At 32.8% G+C, this 23,547-nt stretch overlaps 3 protein-coding genes and 1 long non-coding RNA gene across 4 annotated transcripts; 2 read left to right on the top strand and 2 right to left on the bottom strand.

Annotated features, from left to right (window-relative positions):
- Positions 1 to 25: 25 nt before the first annotated feature.
- LOC137816439 (pathogenesis-related thaumatin-like protein 3.5) lies at positions 26 to 1,596 on the top strand. The gene is made up of 2 exons (XM_068619573.1): positions 26 to 177; positions 735 to 1,596. The coding sequence occupies exons 1-2, from the start codon at positions 129 to 131 to the stop codon at positions 1,430 to 1,432; spliced, it is 747 nt and encodes a 248-aa protein (XP_068475674.1). The 5' UTR covers positions 26 to 128; the 3' UTR covers positions 1,433 to 1,596.
- A 2,564-nt stretch (positions 1,597 to 4,160) lies between these two features.
- LOC137816438 (pathogenesis-related thaumatin-like protein 3.5) lies at positions 4,161 to 6,166 on the top strand. The gene is made up of 2 exons (XM_068619572.1): positions 4,161 to 4,278; positions 5,219 to 6,166. The coding sequence occupies exons 1-2, from the start codon at positions 4,227 to 4,229 to the stop codon at positions 5,899 to 5,901; spliced, it is 735 nt and encodes a 244-aa protein (XP_068475673.1). The 5' UTR covers positions 4,161 to 4,226; the 3' UTR covers positions 5,902 to 6,166.
- An 863-nt stretch (positions 6,167 to 7,029) lies between these two features.
- Positions 7,030 to 16,349, bottom strand: LOC137816437 (uncharacterized). The gene is made up of 17 exons (XM_068619571.1): positions 15,824 to 16,349; positions 14,314 to 14,667; positions 14,070 to 14,210; positions 13,582 to 13,714; positions 13,362 to 13,475; positions 13,200 to 13,273; positions 13,036 to 13,110; positions 12,428 to 12,520; positions 12,251 to 12,311; positions 11,392 to 11,724; positions 10,131 to 10,257; positions 9,929 to 10,028; positions 9,280 to 9,349; positions 9,043 to 9,195; positions 8,806 to 8,901; positions 8,130 to 8,449; positions 7,030 to 7,694 (listed from the first exon to the last, which is right to left on the bottom strand). The coding sequence occupies exons 1-17, from the start codon at positions 15,905 to 15,907 to the stop codon at positions 7,437 to 7,439; spliced, it is 2,586 nt and encodes an 861-aa protein (XP_068475672.1). The 5' UTR covers positions 15,908 to 16,349; the 3' UTR covers positions 7,030 to 7,436.
- Positions 16,350 to 21,910: 5,561 nt separating this feature from the next.
- On the bottom strand, positions 21,911 to 22,988 carry LOC137816436 (uncharacterized). The gene is made up of 2 exons (XR_011081804.1): positions 22,864 to 22,988; positions 21,911 to 22,199 (listed from the first exon to the last, which is right to left on the bottom strand). It is a non-coding gene; the product is annotated as an uncharacterized lncRNA (long non-coding RNA).
- Positions 22,989 to 23,547: the final 559 nt, after the last annotated feature.

Raw genomic sequence — 23,547 nt, 5'->3', positions numbered from 1 at the left:
CTCCATTTCTTAAATTAGGGTTGGTCAGTTATAAATTCAGTTCCCCACCTCTTCCATTCTCACACTCACTCTTCTCTCTCTCTCTCTCTCTCTTCAACTTTCTTTCTTTCTTTCTTTTCTTCACAATCATGGCCATAACCTCTCTACTCTTCCACCTTCTACCCTTTCTACTATTAGGTAAACCATATTCATGAGTAAGAGTCTTTGTGTTTTTGGGCCATTGCATGCATAGATTGTGTGAAATGTTAGGTTTGGAGTTTGAAATGTGTTATGGTGTAGTATTTGTTCTTTGTTTCATGACTTATTTAGTAGGGAGCTTTGAACATTATGTATATATTGAAACATTTCTGAAAAATTGTTGAGAAAAAAAATATTGATGGGTAAGATTGGTAGTGTTAGGAATGAAGACAAAATTGTTAGTGCAATAAAAAAATGTGTCTATTTAGAAAAATTGTATAGAAAAATTGTTTTTTGTGTGTGTCTGAAACATACATTTCTCAAAAGAAATGAACTTTTTTTTGTATGAAGAATTGGGTTATCATTGTATGAAACGAGAAGGAAGATGAGATGGATAAAGAAGTTTCAAACAGATGCGTGGTGTTTTGATTCTCAATTAAGAGGATATCATGGATTTATTTAATTTTGACTTTTAAGGTTTTATTGTGTTGTAATTAGCAAAGCGTTTTGAATTTTATAATTATTTTTTAATTAATGCATGAATTGTAAATTTTCAGGTAATGTAGCATCTGACACGGTGTTTTATCTGGAGAATCATTGCAGTCACACAGTTTGGCCGGGGACACTTTCCGGCAACGGCGCCGCCGTTCTCGGTTCCGGCGGTTTTGCCCTGCCGCCTGGTTCTTCGGTCCACTTCTCAGCGCCGTCCGGCTGGTCCGGCCGCTTCTGGGGCCGGACCGGCTGCACCTTCGATGAATCCGGCGTCGGGAGTTGCGCCACCGGAGACTGCGCCGGAGGCTTGAAATGCAACGGCGGAGGAGTCCCGCCGGTGACGCTGGTGGAGTTCACCACCGGAAGCTCCGGCAACGGCAACAAGGACTTCTACGACGTGAGTCTCGTGGACGGTTACAACGTGGGAATGGGAGTGAGGGCTACCGGGGGAACCGGTGACTGCAGGTACGCGGGGTGCGTGGCGGATCTCAACGGCGCGTGTCCGACGGAGCTTCAGGTTAGAGACGGCGGCGGCGCGGTTGTGGCGTGCAAGAGCGCGTGCGCGGCGTTTAACACGGCGGAATTTTGCTGCACCGGCGACCACGGGACGCCACAAACGTGTTCGCCGACACATTATTCGGAGATTTTCAAGAGTGCGTGTCCGACAGCGTATAGTTACGCATACGATGATGCTTCAAGCACTTTCACTTGCTCCAATTCTGATTATGTTATCACTTTCTGTTCCATGGGATCATCATCTTAATCACTATTAAGATATTAAGATGTGCCCATTTTCTTACACTTACTTCATATTTTTATTTTTCTGGAAACCTTCTATTATGACTCCTATTAATCTTTGTATAGAGTATCATTACTCTTTTTTTATCTTAAATTAAAAATTACACTTAATAAAGTATATTTTTTTTCTACATTTCTTCTATTATAATTGGGATTTAAATTAGTCCCCGCACGAACACTCGATAGAAGTACGTTGATGGAGTATGTTACTAGGGATTAATTTGTATCAATGTCACTTACAAGTATGTGAGTTAGGTAGCATAGACACACTATTTATATATTATATAATTATAAATTATATAAATTAATAAAAAAAATTATATTATAAGAATGTTTTAAATTATTTTTTATAATAGAAAGATGTTTTTTATGATTGATTCATAAAGATTTGTTTTTTATTTTTATAATCATAATAACAATTTATACAATAAAGTTTGAATTTTTGGAAAATTACTGTATTTTTCTTTTTTAAAATTGTGTTAGAACCGTCCTAAAATTGTTAGAAATCTAACAAATACTTTTTGAATTGGACACTTCACGGATACGTGTCCTACATGTGTCTCATACGAACGTCGGTGTCCGATACCGACACGCCATTTAAAATGAGTGAGTATTAAAGTTTTTTTTTTTTAGGCATAACATTGTGGGGGATCGATTTTGTCTATCTTAGCTAGAGTGTAGAAATCGATTTTGTTTTTTAATTTTTGGTGCTAAATCGAATTTGTTAGTTAATAGTCATTGAATAAGATCGATTTTGTGGGTTTATATTATGAGAATTCGATTTTGTGTGTTATACTTAGAGTGCACAAATCAGTTTTATTGTATCTTTTTGTGCTAAATTGATTTTGTTGGGTACTGTGTAATGAAGAAAATTGATTTTGTATGTTTGTGGATTGTTTTTCATATTTGATTTTCTTGTAAGGGGTAATTTTTTATTTAGGATTTGTAGTTATTTAAAATTTTAAATATTTTAAGAACTTTATATATTTCAAAATTTTATTTAAATAGGACATTAAATATTTAAAATTTATATTTATTTAAAATTTTGAATATTTTAAAATTTTTATATATTTCATATTTTTATTTAAATAGAACATTAAATATTTAGGATTTTGAATATCTATAATCCACAAATAAATCAATTAAATTAATTTTTTAATAATTTTTAAATAAAACGATAAATTTGTAATGTCATAAATAATTCGTATTTTATTTAAAATAATATTTCAATAGTACTGGAAATAATTTACATAATTTTAATTAACTTAAAATCTACACAAAAATACCTCGTATTTTATTATTCAATTTTTTTTAAAAACAAAGTTAAATTTGTAATCTTACATCTTTAAAAAAAAATCAAACCTTTAAAACCATTACATCACTCAAAAAATTTAATATTTTTTTCTCATACATTCATTCTAATATATCGCAATCAAAACAGATCCACTATCTTCACACTCTCCCCCTCGCATCCTTACATATTTACTCCATCACTTCCTATGCTTACAAGTATGGAATTCATATTAGTTGGATTATATTTATAAAAGAAATTCGAAGGAGAATAGTTAACAAAAAGATTAGTGCTCCTTATATTAACCAACATTAATTGTTGGATAATTTTAAAAAAAATTATGATTTATCACACTTTTTGTTTTCTAATAAAAAAATATTTAAATGAATAATTATTTATCTTAATTTTAAGAATAACCTAAAAGAGAGTGTTGTTGGCATTTGTAAGGTAGAATTATTTTTTTTGGTTAACTTTTTTTGGGTGAATAAAATATTCATATAACTTCAAAATGGTAAAGAATATATTTATTAACCATCGATTTTAGGTTATAGATAGGAATAGTTAGTGTGTGTTTTAATGAGGATTGCTACTTATTACAGCAAATAGGGTATTTGAAAGTGAGTAACGGTTTAATAGATCGATTATATGTTGTAACCATTTAAGGAATTTATTCATTACTCATTGAAGGCAGATTAAGATCCATACCCTACTTTTTTATGTCATATTATCATTTTCTTTTCTTAACTATATTGTGATGTTTTGTAAATAACAATATTTATAAAAATAACCATAGTCACAAACACAATTTATTCTTGTAGGAAGAAATCTGAAAAAAAATGAAGATGTACATTAAAAAATCAGAAAAAAAATAATACATTATGGTTTGAAAGAAAATTAATATCGGAATAAGTTATAACCATTTTTTCATGCGATATTTGTACATATAAATAATATTCAATTTTAAAGATGATGTAATTACTGAAAAGATGCTCTTATGTTAAATTTATAGTTGAAAGTTGAAGTTATATTAGTTTAAATAAAAAATGTAAGAGTTGCATATGTTATTACTCAATGTCAAAATCATAAAATCAAATTATGTAATGCTTGGTATATATTAGATATATATCTTATATATGGTTATTCATAAAAAAAACTAAAAAGGAGAATTTAATTTTTTTTGATTTGTGTAGTTATTTAGCTGTGGGAAGTGGTGATAAATGCATATAAAGCAGAAAGTACTTGAGTTGGCAGAGGAAACATGAGAAGATAACCCACCATATTAAATTTGTGACAGAAAGAGTATGCCAAATTCTTAAATAACAGTTATTAACAACTACTTCAACTACAAGAAGATGCTTCCCAAATATAAATTCACTTTCATGCATCTCCATTTTCCATTCTCATTTCAACACTTTTTTGCATTTTCAACCATCTTTCTTTCCTTTCTACTTCTTTTCTCTGTCAAAATATGGCCCTAAACCCAAACTCAAAAGTCTTTGCACTTATCCTCTTCTTATTAGGTAAATTAACCATATCCTCTTGCTGCATGTGTTAATACTTTCATATATATACCATGTTTGATATGTTTAATGTATGGTGTGAAAGAATGCTTATTTTTATAAGGGTCCAAATATCTCAAAAATGCTTTTATTATTTATTTATTTATTTTAATAAAAAAAACTTTCATATATACCATAATGCATAGATATTTTTTTAGGGTTTTTTACATTCAATTACTACTTGTATTGTAGTTGCCAAATATTTAGAGGAATTCATTTAGATTGTGTATAGTATTGTTATTGAGATTTTACAAATATTGAACACAATTTTTTGTTAGATTTTGCAGTGTCAATTGTCACCTTAGCTAACATTTAATTATAATTTTCAGTGGTAATAAGAATTATTAGAATGTACTATGGTAAAACACTTAAATACATTTTAATCAAATCACTTTTTGTTATTAGTATAAAGTATTTGTAGGTTACACCATGATCAGTATTTGTTGAGCAACCTAGTTATCTCTTCATTTTTCATCTGCAAAATTTGATTTCAAAACTTTAGTTCTATTATCTAAACAAATTTGTTAATGTGTAATAAAATTTACTTGTTTTTATAATGATTGAAGTAAATTCTTATAATCAAAACCAAAAGTGCTAATTGCATTTTAGTTTTAAATTTGGACGTTTTGAGACTACATTCTCAAACAATCATCTTAAATTTTGTTTGTCATTTGATGGAATTTTTTAATAATAGATACAGTAAAAGTTATATTTGTCTGAATTTAAATATAACCCAAATAAATTATAATATATAAATCAAACTTAAATGTAAATAAATAAATCAAACTAATCTTATTCTTACAATATTTTTCATTTAAACACAAATTCCTTTCTTTTTGTCATATTTCAGTGTATGAATTTAAACATATATATTATTTATTTACTTATTTATTTATTTCAGGTAATGTAGTATCTGGCGCAGTGTTTACCCTTCAAAACCGTTGCAGTTACACAGTTTGGCCAGGGACACTTTCCGGCAACGGCGTCGCCACTCTCGGCGACGGCGGTTTTCCTCTGGAGCCAGGTGCGGAGGTTCAGCTCACCGCACCGTCCGGCTGGTCCGGCCGGATCTGGGCCAGGACCGGCTGCAGCTTCGACGGTTCCGGCATCGGAACATGCGCCACCGGAGACTGCGCCGGGGGACTGAGGTGCACCGGAGGAGGCGTTCCGCCAGCGACTCTGGCGGAGTTCACTATCGGATTCGCCGGTAACGGCGACAAGGACTTCTACGACGTTAGTCTCGTGGACGGTTACAATGTAGGCATCGGCGTGCTGGCTACCGGAGGAACCGGTGACTGCCGGTACGCGGGGTGCGCGGCGGACTTGAACGCTGCGTGTCCAGAGGAGTTGCAAGTGAGAGACAGCGGCGGCGTGGTGGTGGCGTGCAAGAGCGCGTGCGCCGCATTTAACACGCCGGAGTTTTGCTGCACCGGCGAGCACGGGACGCCGCAAACGTGTTCGGCGACACACTATTCAGAGATTTTCAAGAATGCGTGTCCAACAGCGTACAGTTACGCTTACGATGATGCTTCCAGCACTCGCACCTGTTCTACAGCTGATTACGTTATTGCCTTTTGCCCTTAATAGTCCCACACTTACTTTTTAATATAATAAATTAAAAATTTCCCTCTCATAAAAATCACATGCTATATTAAATACATATAGAGAGGAAGAGAAGAAAAAGAAAAAAGAGTATGATGCAAGAAACAATAAGTGTTGGTGAATGCGGGTTTAGGATTATTATGTACTTTCTTAGTTTTGGTGGATGTTCTTCTAAGGGGGCTGAGAATATTGTTTCTTTATTTGATCTTCCATGAACAATGTTAAATATAAAGCAATCTTTTATGTCGTTCTAAAAATAGTAAAAATTATCATATAAAAATAACAAAAATGAAACTTACAATCGAGGAATAATTAGATTGCAAATGATGAAGATATCTATTTATATACATGCACACAATCAGAGGATTTACATTTTATTTACTCTGAATTACAAAACATAAACTGAAGTTATTAAAAATTATTATACATTAATGTATAGAAGACACGCTGAGTACATGATTATATATATATATATATATATATATATATACATTCATACTTTAACGGTGATAAATTACTAAATATTTCTTGCCCTGAAAGAATCACCTCGATTTTTTAATTTTACTACTACTTTAGAATAAACATATTGTAAAAAATAGTCAAAAAAAAGTAAGTATCATTATATTTGTAATATGATTTTATTATTTGTTTCGGTATTAAATTGACATTCAACCAGCACACAAGGTTAAAAATATCAAGAAATTTGGATTGAAAAAAAATATATGATTATTGATATGACAAATTCTCTTCTGCATATTTAATATGTTATAGAATGATAGGATACTAAAACTAACGCATCTGATTTTCTTAAAATTAAGATGTTGCACTATCTGACGAAATAGTTACGGCTATATTTGAATCTAATACCACTTTTATCACTCTCAAAAATATTTTTCAGGTCATTCTTTTCAACACACAACCTCATGCTGTAAAACAAACAAATTTTACTGAAATTACAAAATTAAAAAACATTAAATAAGTTTTAAGACCCACCGAATTTAATTAGTTCTAATGAAATTCAACTGTGTTAACAAATGTTAAAAAGAATATTCCTAGCATTTCCACTGCAAAAAAATTGAATGAAATTGTACGGAACAAAGAAACAATAGCTGCCGACTACACTTCACACTCGTATTAAACAAAAAGTGGCCATACAAAAATAAACAAAAGAGCATATTAAAAGGGTAAAATGAAGAACATAACTATACATACATAAAAATAAATGAAAGCGTACTTTTTTTTCTTTTCCCTCTGAAGGCCTTCGGCCAAACGACACTAATGTCAACTTCCTTTTCTTTCCTTCATCACCTATCCAATTCCAAAGACTTTCAATTTTCTCTACAAGAGGCTCTCTTCGAAAGCCAAATCTTTAACCTTCTCATCCCATTTTTCTAGACAACTTTGGACGAGTAAGGTCCTAAATCTAAGACGTTCCATACCCCCAATTTCGCCTACAATGACCCTGTAAAAATTACAATCAAAGCATCCCTCTCTCGAAAGAGAGAAAACAATTGAAGCTAAAGATGCCTATATCTTACAGATATTACTTCTGAGGAACTATTTCTCAAAGAAAAACTATTTCTCAGTCGATTAAACCATGATAATTTCATCTCACCAGAGCCAGTGCACTGACCCTCCCCCTCCCCCTCGCTGCTGAAAAGGGTTTGGTCACCGCAGTCTAGTGAAGCTCCACATGCTAGATTGTAAGCCTGACATGCAGAATGACATACTCGTAGCCTGTTGTCTCCATCCTTCTCACACTTCTGGATTGAGATCTGGAAATTAATGTACCAAGAGTTTCAGATAAATAAGCAACATTACAACTAAATGAACCAGCTAAATTTCTAGAAACAGGGTAATCAAGAATTACACGACTCAAGAATTATAGTTTAATGTTTCAGTCATTCTCAAAAGGCACACAATGTTAGAATCAGCATACTAGTCAGAATCAGGATTACCTTATGGCTAGCGGAATAACCAACGTCAGTATATTATTTTAAAACCAGAAAAATTTGGTTCGTGCTAATTGTTATATCAGAATGGAAAGTCACATGCAAGGCTTCACATTGTGTGAAATAAATAGTAACCAAAAAATTAAAATAAACATCACATTGAAAAGCAAAATTGAGCATGACTAAGAATGAAATATATTCCAGAAAGGAAAAAGAAGGATCTAAAGAATAATTTTGGCAGGAAAAGATAGAACTTACCCAGCAGGCAAGCCTTTTAGCTGTCTCATCACAGTACGTACTGCCAAATATATTAAATAGTTTCCTAGCACCACCTGGGAATAAACGATGGTAGTTGGGCATCACAACCACTTCTTCTAGTTGCTGTAGTATGCTAGCTTCACTTGGTGCACAATGTTGTCCGGAAATATCATTTCCCAGCACATTTCTGCAAATTGAAAGACTGGAGAGGAGCCTGGAGCTGTTCTGGCAAGTATATCCCGCATAGTCAGAACAACGGAATTCACAAACTCCATTATCACAAACTCCACCATGAAGACTGCATTGCTCATCACAAACAGCTGCATGTAATATCAGGGACAACAATTAAAGGTTTTCCTACTAGAATATTGTTCAACAAGATTAACTAAATCTGTTTAAATTTCACATGTAAGTGCAATTCAAACATTTGCAGAAGGAGGAAGGTACATAAACTAGGAGCCTTCATGAATTGCATAAACTGAGGCTAATTATTCTACAGGACCACAATACAGTCCCTTATGCTCAAGCACTCGAATATACACCATATTGGCTAACAATGTAAATACTATTCAAAGCTCATCCCTGATTCTCTAACTAATGCTACAAGGTTAGCATCATTTATTTGCTGTAACAATTTTTAAGCAAGAAACTTCCAAGTATAGAACTCGAAATGTACCAGTAGAACAGTCAATGCCAGTATAGCCAGTTTTACATTCACATATTCCACTGGCAAGGCAAACGCCCTTGCCAGTGCAATCGCTGGGACAGGAACCTGGAATAAGCAAATAGAAAAATTAATTAATAAAAGAAAAAGTAAAAAAAATATTGTGCCACTAAACAGAAGGCAATATTTTAGCAATCAAAGTAAAATGAATACTCAAGTTCAGACACAGCGTGGGAAATGAGAGCTTACGTCTACTGCAATCATGACCATGAAATCCAAGAAAGCAGTGACACCTTCCATCAACACAGTCTCCATTGAAATTACATGCACTGGGACATTGCCCAGACACAACCATTGGATCCGTGTTACAGAGCTCATGATATGCAGGGCAGACTAATTCACCTATTGGTAATCAAAAGCAAGCCTTCAGCTTACTGGAAATCTAATATTAATACGTAAACAAACAAAACACCAGTAAATATTGACCATTAAAGCCAAGGAACTGAATGGGTCCACCAGCCTGAGGACACACTTTCCAGACACCATCCACAGCAACCTGTATGTAATAATATGGAGCTTCATTCAGTGGTTTCACATTAAAGGAAAAAGAAGGGATATGTACGAATCAATTTAAAAAGAGGCAAAAGAAAAGACAAGCAGCAGTTGCAACCTATTCAAATGTTAAGGGAGAAAGTGTCTACTCGAATATGGTTGTCAATTACAGAAATAATCACATTTTCAGAATCTAAATTATCTAATGATAAAATAAACCATGAGGAAAGAACAAAAAATATGAATTCATTGTTTTAACAAGAACAAGAAACATTCAATTACTGCCATTCATTTCTTAACCAATCAGCCCCTGGAGTGGGTAGGGAGAAAGTGGAGGTTATTCAACCTTATTATCCGGTTAGTTTTGTTGTAGTTCAATTTTGATTCCTTAGTTCAACAGCAGCAATTGGCTACACACTTTCAAATTTGATGTAATTAAATGATCTTGCCAGACTTTCATTGTCTGATGAGGATATAGTATTGCATCATGTCATCTCCATATCAATCTAAAAAGGCATTGCCAGTCAATCTTTGACTTCAATCAAGGCATTTCCTTAAAGTATTAACACTAAAAAAACTATACCTCTAAAGAACTGTTGATACACCTGTGCTGATAACAGCCATTTCCCTGGGTCAGAGAACCCCGTACAAATCCTGTACGCACTAGCGATGAAGCCATACACCTGCATTAAAAAGGTATAAACAGTTAAAAATCCTGCACCCTGTTTCATGACAAATTGCTGTTAAAAACAGACTATGTTATCATTTCAAAGAAGAAACCTGACCTAGAGTTACTTCCTCGAACTTCACCTAGCATGCTATCAGGTGCCCGTGCACTGCTAGTGTCTGTACATGATCCGTCAGAGTATGCAACAAAATAAGTGCAATAATCAGCCAATGAGGATTGTCCACCTGCACAAATCAGTGCATAATGAGATTTCAATTTCACTACAACCAAATCTTCATTTAGCATTTAAAACCATTTACAAGATCTACCAATGACAAAAAAAACAATGTGAAACAAAAAAAAAAGCATCAGCTACAAATGAATTAGAATAGTCTACAAACTACAACAATTGCTTGACAGTCTGTAAGAACGTGTTCAGATATAAGAAATGAATATGGAAAGAATGTAAAAGACACAAAACAGTTATCCTTCCTCACCAAGTCTACAATGAAGATAGATTGAGCATAGAGTAAAAAAAATAAGTAGCTTTAGAAATTGATTCCTTTAAGCACTCCACTAAGAGGCAAGACATTTATCCTTCCTCACCAAATCTACAATGAAGATAGATTGAGCATAGAGTACAAAAGATAAGTAGCTTTAGAGAATTGATTCCTATAAGCACTCCACTAAGACATTTGAGAGACCTTGGTTCTCACTTCCCTTCCACTTCTAACTAAATTCCCTCCTGCTGCTACAACTCCCCCCTCTCCTTTTTACGAACTAATTATCTTAAATCAGAAACTAAATTTTAATTTTTGTTACATCACTAACTAACTCCCACATTAAGTATGATAAGCTACATGATATGATACTTAAACCGAAGCTCTCCCACCTCTTATGCTTACGTCCTAACAATTGGTGCTTTCATTGAGAGTTGAGCTACGAAAGGCTGGATTAAGATGCAAATTGAATACTGATAATAGATGAGTGAAGCCATATCAAGGAGAAAAGGACTACCACCATGTCAGTGTGAATAGAGTGAAACAGATGTCAACCCTTATAGGGGGTAACAAAGTTACGAGTCTCACATTGAGTATAATGAGCTACTTGATGTGGTACTTAAACTTCGAAGTTCTCCCACCTAATAGACTAGTCTTTTGGGTTTAGTTCTCCTCTTATGCTTAAGTCTTGACATTAATTGTCCAACTTTACCCACTCTGTCCTTCCCTTTATTCATTCTACTGTAATGTTCTAATTGGCAGTCTAGCATTAATAAAAAATAATCTGTCCCAAGCAATTATTATCAACAGATGAAAGGTCTCAAGTCCATACACAGACTAGCACTTGAATATTAAAAATGAATACATGAAAATAAATACCTTTATTAGCTTGAGGAAAATACCGAGCCCACTGAGGAAGATCTCCGCTGTAGGTTAGAATTGGGCAGTAACCCTCCGCCTCTCTGTTATACGTACAACCAGAGAATTGTGTTGTGTTGCAATGATAGGCCCCCTTCCATACATTGCAAGGGGAGGTAACAAACTCAGTACCCTGGTTCCGACCCCAATCAAGTTGGTCTGCCATGCTATAATTGGCTTTGTACCATCCACTGTCTTCTAATAGAGCTAGTGTCATTTTTGAAACTACAGATCTTGTATCCACAGAACCTGTCATGATCTCATTCATCAGAAGCCTCTTTTCCCAGTGAGACCCTGCAAGCCAATCATCAAACTTGGATTGATCAATTTGATGGCATAAGTTTGAAGTAGCACTTAAACATCATGCATGGTATTTTCTAAGAAAAAAATATTCCATATGTTTTTATTTATTAAGTGTATTTTGGGAAATATTAAAGAACAGAATAAAAAACCTAATGTTTTGTTTATAATTTTATCAAGATGGCAAAAATATTTCAACTTTTCAATACGCATGTTCTATATAAATTTTAAATCATAAATAAAACACTTCAATTGAGCAAAATTTTATAAATGTTATACTGCAACACTCGGAATTAACTAGTCTTGCTACTAATATTGGTTGGACTAAAGCATCAGGATAGTATTATTCTTTCAAAAAAAGGGTGGAGAGGAAGGATGATGGGTTGGAAATTTAAATAGACAAATTCAAGCTTTGCCAGCTTCAACAGTTTGCCAATGTAATATAATTCCACTGGGAAGAACATGGACAAGAGGAAAAGGATAACATTTATAATAAGAAAAAAATAATGAGATTAAGAACCTGATGTGCCACGTCCTCCACCATCTTCCAGCTCCAAGCCAGTAAAATTTCCTGAAAATGCCTGCCAATCAATCACCAATCAATCATTAGTTGAATCTTCTACTGAATATCACATTACATGTGAATACGGGAAGAGTTGAAATTGAAATTATATAAAATATGTTACATAGAAATTACCACATAATGATGCCGAGAATGCATGACAACACGTGGAAGCACCACACGTGTTACCATCCGCCCAATCTTTTCATCCATAACTCGTTCAGTAACCTGCAAACACAAGAAACAATGAGTTTCTAGAATGTGACAAAATAAATGGTTCCAGAGGAAAAGGAGTGCTTAAAAAGAAAAGGGTTTTAACAAACATATCAGAAAGAAAAACAGAGGATGTTCTAAAAATAGGGTTAAATGCCAAAAAGATTTGTAAAGTTCTCCTACAAAGTCAACATTCATTAAAGTTCCTCAACTTATTTTTGATACAAATTAATATTTAATAGTGTAAAAGAGCTAAAAAAATGTCTCCACTTGCAATTCAAACTCGCCTATTACTAGTTTCAAACTTCAGACTAACAAAGTAGACTATAATAAAATTATAGTTATAATTATAATAAAGAGAGAAAAAAACAATTATCTGTGTCAAAAGAAGGTAGAAGCCATCCATTATTTAGTTACTCATTGTAAAATTCAAATCACTAAACATGGACGAAAGTATACTAGAAAACCAATGGCTTATAAATCTATAATATACCATCAATTGTAAAAATACCAACAAAAGCAGCAAATACCTTGTCACGGCGCCTTTTCCTTTCATCTCTAAAATGAGCAAAGGCATGTGGATCGAAACCAAGAACATGCATAACCTGAAAAGCATCAAATAAAATCAATAAAGCCACAAAATTGACAGTCATATTTGCAATCTCATCTTTTCTATACACAAAAACTAAACAACCTCGTGTATCAGAGTAGCTGATAGCAAAGTCTCTGCCTCAGCTGTCAAATGACGAGGAGCAACATTAACATGTCCTGCACACATGCAAACAAAAGGACCTTTCAGTTACAAAGCATCCCAGATATAAAGACAGCAGCATTTGAACCAACACATTTAATCTACCAGCTATAGCACGACCCCATTGATCCCGTTCACATGCCACAGCCCAAGCAAGTGTATTCCCAGTTGTAGGTCTTGTAGTCACCAAGAGAACCAAGTCGGCATCAGAGACTCCCTCTGGGGAAGGCGAACAAAGAGTCATCTTCATAAATTCACTAGTACAGTTAACCACAAGCTTCATAAGAACTACATTTTCAACAGAAGGCCAACAAATGAATCATACCTTCAACATATGCATGAGGAAGCTGCACGCCTCCATCTTGTCCACATGCAGAGTATCCACTTAATCGCAAGTTCCCCTTAACAGGCTCAACAGACAAGACCCTCCTAAACCAGTCAGCTGTCTGACCTAATGCCTGCAATAAGTTTCCACCAATGATAAATACCTCTACCCAATCTTTATAGTATAGTTCTAGGTAACACCACCATGACATACATTAAATAGAAAACTGCCAAAAATGACACAGAATCACATATCATCATTGGCCTGATGAAGAGGAGCATCAACATAACAGTTGTGACCATGTGACTCTAGTTATGTTGCAAGGTAAGGATGCCTACTATAGACCCATATAGTGGATCTGATCATTCTCTGGACTCCACACATCCAGATCTTTAATTCTTTGTGACAACAGGAGGCACTTTTTTTAATTATCAATCAAGTAAAACAAATTATAATTAAAAGGAAAGAAAAGCAAGATCCCAACAAACCTTATGAAGGCGATGTTTTTTGTCCTCTCCTGAGATATCTTCAGAAGTGCAGTTATACCAACAATCACCAAAGACTGGAGGATCAGCAAGAGGATTACAAGAAGGCAAACCAGGAATAGAAGTCATGGGAGGCTCCCCAAGCTGTTCATAAAAGAAATAATGATTAACCGTACCAATAGTATATGTGAAAGAGAACACTGATATCAACACTGAAACCTTTTTTTCAATAATTTTAAACACTCACCTTGACAATATCACCAATCTTTTGGCAATCCCTGTCAGGGGAGTGACCAACTGCATCATAATTTAGATATATCCTAATAGGTTGTTTTTCAATACCTAGAAGCTCTGATGGTGTTGATATACCAAGTAATGTTCTACCTTTGAGCTGGAGGTGCTTTGAAAGACCAGGCTTGTAAACCTGTGGGGTAACTGAATACACCTTGCGACCAGGTCGCTTTCTCTGCTCAAGTATCTGGTCATGTATGCAAGAGTGTGAGGCAATGTTCTCACTCCTCCCTTCCAAACCTCCCCAATAAAATTGGTGTTCTGGGAGCTTTGCATTATAGACTTCCAACCATGCCAATATCAATACAATCTGAAGCAGGATTTAACAATAGAAATCCAACTTTAGCAACTATACAGACTACACTCTCATGCAATGTTTTAAACAATCATTATGAATCAAAACTTCTTAATTTTTGCTTCCAAGCAATGAATGACTAGATAAAAAACGACAGTGTGAAAACACTAGTTACATAAGATATCATCAACAAAGAAACTTCAAAATTGGAACCCATAAGCTCAATGATAGTTAACGCCTATCTGAATAAACTTCTCCATAAGCTCTCACAGAGGAAAAAAAAAGAATAAATGAATTTAGTTTTCCATAAGCTAAAATTAATTTATGCAGAAGTTAAAAATAAAATTTTAAAGAACCTAATATGAAAGAGCTTCTACAGAAAAGCTTATGCATAAACTAATTAGCCTATGAAGAAACTTATTTCATTTTCTCTTTTCATATTATTCTCCTGTGTTTTATGGAGAGACTTTGTGCAAATAGGTACTTACTATGAACCTGTTAAGGACAAGTTTTCTATTGTCAAAATTGTTTTCTAAGACATACACACTACTCAACAATCAATTTCTGATACAGATGTTATTAAGTTTAGAAAATTGTTCCCAAAGTAAATGTTTTAAAAACTCATACAGAAATAGCTAAGAGATGTTCTTGCATCTTCTTCTGTTTTCATGTTCTTCAACCTCTCCCTCGGTTCCACACTTTAATTCGTGCCTTGCACCAGCTTCCAAGAGCTGCCTGAGCAACCTAATTTAGTTGCATTTTTAACACTAAAAAAAGTTTTTAAAATAGAAGTTAAAGACATTCTGATTCTTAAATCTTCACCCCTCTTTTTATTTCTATATTTTACTACCTCGTTAAAATTCGTCCAAATCATGAAAATATTCTAAAACAACAGAAAAAAAAAATATCACCAAACAACAACAAAATCATCAAACAGTAAAACCATATTTCGAGTCCGAAAATGTAACGTCGAAACACCAATTCTCTTCTAAATCCTCACTCACATTCTCCAGCAAAAACTTAGATCCTAAGCACAGTTCAGCATGCTATTCACACAAATCCTAAGACCTAGACGCTAGAGCAACATTGAACTAAAAGAAATGTCCGAAAAACACATAACAAAACGAACAAGAACATTCATAAACTCGTGAAGAAGTAGCAGAATCCACACCTCAAAAACAACGACGGCGAATCGAAGGTTGCAACCAAATCCGAATAGCGCGCGCGAACTATAGCACCGAACCATGGACTCCATGGAATGGCGAACACCGGAACGCAAACGGCGCCGATTCCATCAAACCGCCGGCGATTCCTCGATCGGAGCGCTCGATAACCGTTCGCTCCGATGCATTCCGGAAAAACTTCGCGCAGAAGAGAGTGAGAGAGGGAAAAACCTAACCCTACGCCTCAAAAGGTAACACTGGCCTCGATTAACAATGTTCCGAGAAATATAAATATAAACTGAAAACGGAGCCTCGGTTTCTGAAGAGAGAGCGTGGAACGATTCAGAGAGCTTCGGATTCGCAAAACGGCGTCGTTGCGTACGGTATGAGCTTCTCTCTCTGAAATGAGGGGGAAAAAGCAGACACTGACAGTGAAAGGAATAGAAAGATATTATTAGGTAGAAGCAGAAGCTGAGAAGAAAGGGAAGAAGAAGAAGAAGGAGGTGAAAATATTGGGTGTAGTAGTTGGGTCTTAATATTATTTTAATGTTTTCTGACGTTTTTATTTAGTACTACTTTATGTTCCATTTTTCCATTACAAAATAAAAATTCATAAAGGTAAATTTTCGAAATGAAGCTTTTTATGTAGTTAATTCTTTGTCGTTAAGTTTGGTCTTGAATATTAACGTGATGTCATGCATAATTCCTTGCTTGTTTTATACCCTAGAATAAAAATTACTTATTTTTAACTTAAATAATATTTGTTTCTTAAATAATATTTTTAGGGTTTAAGAGGCAACGTCAACGGTGAGAAAATTATTTTTTAACATAAACGTGAGTTGAAAAATAATAAGAGTTTAATACTCCTAAAAATGTAAAGCCATTTAATATGACCGTTTAATTATAAATCGTTAGTAATTACTAATATCATTATTAAAATTTTAATTGTCAAAAAATATAAATACATTAAAATTATAAAAATAATGTAACAAACTATTCACATATTTACTTTAACCTTACATCATCGTTATTAACCAAATCTTAAAGTATTAAATTTTTAAACTTAGTTCTTGTGATTTTAAACTGCAACGTCATTGGTGAGGAAACGAATGAAAAAAAAAAAAACCGTTTTCCATCCGTGTTGTCCATATCTACGCGTTTTCTCTATTGAAAATATTTAGGTTGAATTTGAAATAAAACTGAAAAACTAATTTTGTAAAATTTGACATGTAAAACAAATAAAGAAAATTTTGTTTGTTTTATATTTTTAAACTTTACCTTATGAAATTTAAATATGTACAAATTGTATGTTTAAATGCTAATTTAGAGGCAAGAAAAACTTTTTTCCCTTAAAATATAACTTTAACTTGTGTTTGATGTTTTAAAGATGAAATATAATACTCTAAATATTTGATTGTTCATTTTGTATCGGGTGTTGACGACTAATCCAGTGATATGATATGATTAGATCATTTTTTAGACGATTTACATGTGTTACGATTGTCGTTTCACTGACGGACGATGAGTGAAATAAATAGTTTCAGAAATATTTGATGATTGATATAGATCGATTCCTATAATATCGGTCATTTAGAAATCCGACAATGTAGATCGACTTTTGAAAAATTGATCTATGAAATATCATACTTAATTTTGACTATTTCCACAAAATAAAAACCTTCTGATATCAAAAGTCTTACCATGAAGAAAGTATAATATTCGTTCTTATTATTACACAAAATTTGGAGATGATTCCAAATTTTATACGAGGTCTAAATTGTCTATAAAAAAAATAACATTAAAAATAAAAGAAGATTAAACTTTTTACATAAAAAAGGATTAAACATTTTACATTTGATCCACATGTACTTAAATGATAGTTAGTATTCAACACGAGTACCCCTAAACACTCTTGAAACCATGACATATTTCATACAAAATATTTTCTTTATTAAACCTTTTTTAGATCTAATACAACCTTTATAACTCAAAATTGACATGCCTATCCATTCCTTTATTCTTTCATTTTCTGCTTTTTGGCTTTATTTTTGCTCTTAATAAAGCGACTTTTCTTCCACTGCATACATTCTCTATGGTTGGAGTAACGTGAACTAGGGTTCTTGTTCCGTATAAAGCACCTACAGGGAATGCCCAGTTACCAAACTCAAGCAACCACTTCAAATTTTAATTTTCACTCTTGCTCACAAAGTACTCACTCAGAGATGCAAAAAAGTTAAAACAAATACTATAAATGGAATATATTATTATACCAAATAAAATATTAAAAAGTGGACTTTAACTCTAACTCAACTCCATAAAATCAATTCATGAAGTAAGGTTTGCATCCACTTATATATAATGAATTGTCATCATCTCTAGTCGATGTGAAATCTCCAACACACCCCTCACACCAAAAATGACAGTTCGTGTGTGAGATAACATATTATGGGTGATCAATAACGACCCGATAGCGGGTGGCTTGATAAACCCAACAAACACTCGCTAGGATAAACTTGATTTGACTCTGATACTATATAACGAAGTGGACTTTAAGCCTAACTCAACCCCATAAAACTGGCTCATGAGGTGAGGTTATGGGCCCACCATGCTTCCGCTTATGATTTCTGAACAGTTTACCGTTTTTGTTAGTATATGAATTTTAGTTTAATCCTTCCATATTTTTGTTTGTATTCTTGTATTTTTTTACTTTTAATAAAAAAAAATTGTGTCATAACAAATGATTGTTGTTATTTCAAGTGTCACCATAGTTGAGATGTGAAGTTACGGGATATGGAACATGAAAACTTATGAAACTTGAAAACCAAAACAAAAAGATGCTGAGGATGTGATGAAAAAAATTCCTCTTTGAGCCCAGCAAACTAAGGCAACGGATATGACTTACTTGCAAGCAAAAGACCAAAATCTCATGGTTATCTTTGTTGGGGTGTTTTCAATCATAAAAGATGAGTTGATTAGGTTTGGTATTTTGCTAACCTACAATTTAAGCTTTCATGATATTTTAATATGCTTTGAACTTCCACCCTTTGTGTATTATTATAATTAAAGGTAGTATTAATTTGAACTAGTCACTTCAAAGATCTATTAATGCATTACAAATTTGAAGTAAAATGAAAAAAAATATTTTCTCTCTCATGATATATTAGGTCAACAACATTGATGATGAATTTGGGTAGAAGCCATCCACCTCTTGGTGAGCAACACCAGAAAAGAGAAGATATTATTTTAGTGAAAGTTGAACAGGTGTGGATAAAGGTAGCATGTTGAGTCCTTGTCAGCATGGTTTTGTATGCATAGGGTTGTTTGTGTTAGGTGGTGTGTTCATCATCATACTTATATTTGAATTTATTAAAATTGTTTCACAGAAAGCAAATTTTGTCCAAAAGAAAAACAAGTTACAATATATAAATAAACTATCTAACACCTTTTAAATTCTTTGAATTTATTTTTGAAAAATTACTTATATTTTATCATATATAAAACTCATTGACCACAATGAAGAATAACCTATTTCAAAACATAAGCATACAAATTTAGTTTCTTAAATGATTGTTTCTTCTTGTTTCTCCGTAGTTTCTTGTAGCATTTTATATTTCTTAAAATACTAAAAATATTTTTTATTTTATTGATGATTTTTATTTTAAAATAGATGATTCATAAAATTTTTTTGTACCTATTTATGTCAGAATTATATCTCTTCATGAGACATTCCTGCTTGACCCTAATCGTTAAAAAAACCCTTAAAGATGGTTCTGTGAAGGCCTGAGAAAAAAAAAATAGACAAGAGCAAACTTAAAAGACGTAGCATATATAGGTTTCATCATAGACTGTTTCTTCCTACACCTCCATACCTTTTTTTCTCTCATCTCCGTAAATTTTCAAATTTCCAAAATTGTCCCTTTATAATATTCTGAATTAGGTAATCCGGAAATCATTTTCCAAATTTGTAATTAGTTTCCGAATTACATAATCTGGAAGTCTTTTTTTAAATGCATGATTACTTTCTGGATTACATAATTTGGAACTCTTATTTAGTTTTCAGATAATTCGGAAGTCTTTTTTCAAATGAGTTTCTAGATTACATAATCCATAAACTATTCTATGAGGATGACACAAAAAGGATAAAAATGCATTTTCATATTGTGTATGGAGGTGAGAGAAGAAGATATGGAAGTGGAGGAAGAAACACTCTTCATCACCTCCCAACTTAACTCAGTTCGGGTTTAGGGTAGCCTCATGGACTCAAAGGTTTGGACTGGTCAAATAGCCCAGTCCAAAAGAAAGCTCAGTTCGGACCACTTTACCTAAAATCATTTTACATCTTTCTCTGTCATCACATAATACTATCATGTTAATGGATCACTATTTTGATCCATGGTCTTATATATTTGTAATAATATATTATTGTCATAATTATATAGAATTTGATAATTATTTTTGTTATGATAACATTTAATTTTAATAATATTTAAAATTATTGTTACAAGTATAATAGTAGTAAATTTTAATTATCGTCACAAGATATTAAGATATTAATAGTGATGACTAAAACTAATATTTTCTTTTCATTTTGTAGTTAACATGGCAGAATCTCTAACTGTAATAGGTTCTCTGAATAGTATGAATGAACGATAAAGAAAAAAGTTTTAAGATTATAACCAAAATATATTAATCTTTGGTGATAATCATCTTTTCCCCATCTAACTTGCCTATGTGATTATTGCATTCTTCTTTCTTTTGTAAATTATGTTCATTGTCAGTTTTAATATATTTATTAGTATAGACAATTATAAAAATAACTCTGCAATTTTCCAATTAAATCTATTAATTTTCATTGTCTATTTCAATGACAGAAAGAAAATTTTCGTATTATATCTTGTAGTCAAATGTTTAATTATATAAACTTGCACGATTTTAAATATTTACTCGAGGGTACCAAAGAATTAACTATTTGCTTATATTGTCATTTATTATTGTCATATAATTAAAAATTAATAATTTTTATTTGTAGTTAATTTAAATTTATATCTAAACTATTTTTAATAGGACGATTGTAATAAAATTTACACTAATAATATATTAAAATTAAATTATAGTTCATTACATTTGAATTTAAAGAAAAAGTTGTAGTGATAAGTTTGGTCTTAATTATTTAATCAAATGGTTGGAAAAAACCGAAAATAGTTATTTCAAAAGGGCAATTAAAACAACTAATTAAGGGCAATTTATAGAAACTAATTATAATTTTAAAAAAATTAGATGAATAACAACAACTTCTTTAAAAAAATGATTTAATAAATTTAAAAGTCATCCCAAGTTGTCAATCAATTTTTTCAAGTGTATGAGAGTTATCCCAAACATGCTCCTTGTTGGCAAAGGTGGGAAATTTTCCATTGTAGTTTTTTCATAGAACATTATACTAAATTTCATAAGGTTTTGGAACATCAACTAAAAGTTCATAAAAACAATTTTGTTAAATAAAAACTATGTTTTAAGCCTTCAAAGTGTAGAAACTTGCAATAGTTTCAGGAATGAAGTTTGCTTTCTAAAAGCATATTCTAAAACTGATTAGGAGTGCTATTTTAGTAAATTACTGATGCAAAGAGATGACACATTCAACAGTAAATTACTGATGCAGTGACATTGAATTAGATATAAATTATACCAGACAAGGTTTGGAACACAAAAATACAAGAATGATGAACAAATACACTTATGGGCATAAATAGTCATGATGAAAAAGTATTGTGGATGAGCTACTACTGTCCAATACTGTTTAAATAGAATGAAAAATAATTTGTATAATGTGTATGACTGTTTAATTTGTATTTTTTAAGGATGCAGCGCCTAAACCTTGTAATGTGTTCATACTTTAACTTTCAGAACAAAAACCTTTTACCTTCAACAGATAATATAATGCAACAACCTTGTAATGTGTTCATATTTTAACTTTCAGAAGAAAAACCTTTTACCTTCAACAGATAATATAATGCATCAACCTTGTAACGTGTTCATATTTTAACTTTCAGAAGAAAAACCTTTTACCTTCAACAGATAATATAATGCAACAAAAAGATTTTAGAATAATTGGCTTAAAAAAGTTCAGCTCCCTTTCACAACTTCATATCTATCAGAAGTAACAAATGGCAACTCGGCAGAATATACAAGATTGTGTAACAAAATATGAAATTGGTAACTAAGTACACAGAACTCTAGTGATTTTATTACAAAGGGAGAAATAACAGTAGATTGCAGAACAAATTTGCAAATCACAATCATTGTTCCTTACCTGTTGTCTGAACTCTGATATTAACACGATTCTCAGAAGGATGAGGAATGCTGTACCCACAAAATGACACTCGCAGACTGCAAGATAACATTTTATGATATGAGGTCTTAAAATGAAAGTCCTTCATACTACATTTAACATAAATGTAAATGGATTAATCAATCATGCCCCGTATAAAGACACTAAATCAATATCAAAGGAACTTCTTGACTTGAATTCGCTCTTCTTCTTTCCCTCCCTGAGGGATAAGAGGGAGACTTTTCAATCAATTTGTTGTCAAGTTGAATAACTTTGTCAGGTGCATCACTATTTTTCAGACCCTAAATTTGCTATGAATAAGCAACCGTTTATGGCTTTAGTGTGTGATGTTCTCAAGAGAATTTAGGCAGACATTTCAAAATCCAGTCTCATTCCTAGTATGTAGAATCCAGTGTTTGAGATGAATATCTTATCTTCCTCTAGTTTTAGCCAATTATCAGTGTTAGAACAGGTATTAAATATAAGTAGTAATTGGTTGTATTGGAAAACTACTATATGAGTTGTTTACTTATTAGCTCTTTTTACCATATTTGAAAGAGTAAGGTAAAATCAATTTCTTAAGGTCTTTTTATCATATTTTCCCTATGTTTTAGGAATGCTATTTGACTGCACACAGAAGAACCCTAGAGAGTTGAACCAGCATAATAACACTTTGGAGTCCATTAAAAACAAGAAAAAATAGACCAAAGTTAAATGACTTACTCTTGATTTAAGGTGAATCTGACAGAGTTTGCGAGGGTATGATCCTCATCTGCGATAGAAAATGTGGATTTACTAGGGTCAGAGGATGATCCGTATTCCATTACTGTCACTCACAAACAACCAATCTGCAATCAAATCCAATACATATTCTATCATTCTAAGAACAACAACTGCACTGAAGAACCACAAGCGAGAAACAAACAACGACTTGAAGAAACCGATAAGAAAAATTAGAAACAAGTTCACTACCTCCTTCACGCCGTTGAGGACGAAGGCAGCGGTTCTCGTGGTGGCGCCTATCGCGGTGGTTCTCTCGGCGGCGCCTCTTTTGGACTGTGTTGCGGAAGCGAAACGGTGCGGCACGGTGATATGAACGATCGTTTGTAGAAGTGTCTAGATTCTCTAATAAGAGATTTCGAATAACGACTAGACTTTTTAAAAAGGAAACTTTTAGATGGTTTCCGATTATACCAATAACAAGAACAATGATAAAAAATTGAGTAAAGAAAACAAATTGTATATATTATTCATATTTTAAATAATAGTTCAATACTCTATTTATAGAATACTAAATATCATAAAATCCTAACTAATTAAATAAATGATAAAATTCTAATGTCTACTAATTAAATCTTAACAACCCAATAATAATATTAATCAAATTCCAGAATATAACACGCGCAG

The sequence above is a fragment of the Phaseolus vulgaris genome, chromosome 1 (genome assembly GCF_000499845.2).
Source record: "Phaseolus vulgaris cultivar G19833 chromosome 1, P. vulgaris v2.0, whole genome shotgun sequence".
Classification (NCBI taxonomy): domain Eukaryota; kingdom Viridiplantae; phylum Streptophyta; class Magnoliopsida; order Fabales; family Fabaceae; genus Phaseolus; species Phaseolus vulgaris.
The sequence above is the reverse complement of the archived record's forward strand: the minus strand, read 5'-3'. Positions and strand labels throughout refer to the sequence as shown.

Coding starts and splice junctions, on each gene's coding strand:
- LOC137816438 (XM_068619572.1), top strand. CDS start 4,227: ATGGCCCTAAACCCAAACTCAAAAGTCTTTGCACTTATCCTCTTCTTA. Junction 4,279..5,218: donor ACTTATCCTCTTCTTATTAG/GTAAATTAACCA, acceptor TATTTATTTCAG/GTAATGTAGTATCTGGCGCA.
- LOC137816439 (XM_068619573.1), top strand. CDS start 129: ATGGCCATAACCTCTCTACTCTTCCACCTTCTACCCTTTCTACTATTA. Junction 178..734: donor TCTACCCTTTCTACTATTAG/GTAAACCATATT, acceptor GTAAATTTTCAG/GTAATGTAGCATCTGACACG.
- LOC137816437 (XM_068619571.1), bottom strand. CDS start 15,907: ATGGAGTCCATGGTTCGGTGCTATAGTTCGCGCGCGCTATTCGGATTT. Junction 13,476..13,581: donor TCCTCATGCATATGTTGAAG/GTATGATTCATT, acceptor CGCCTTCCCCAG/AGGGAGTCTCTGATGCCGAC. Junction 11,725..12,250: donor TGGAGGACGTGGCACATCAG/GTTCTTAATCTC, acceptor ATTGGCTTGCAG/GGTCTCACTGGGAAAAGAGG.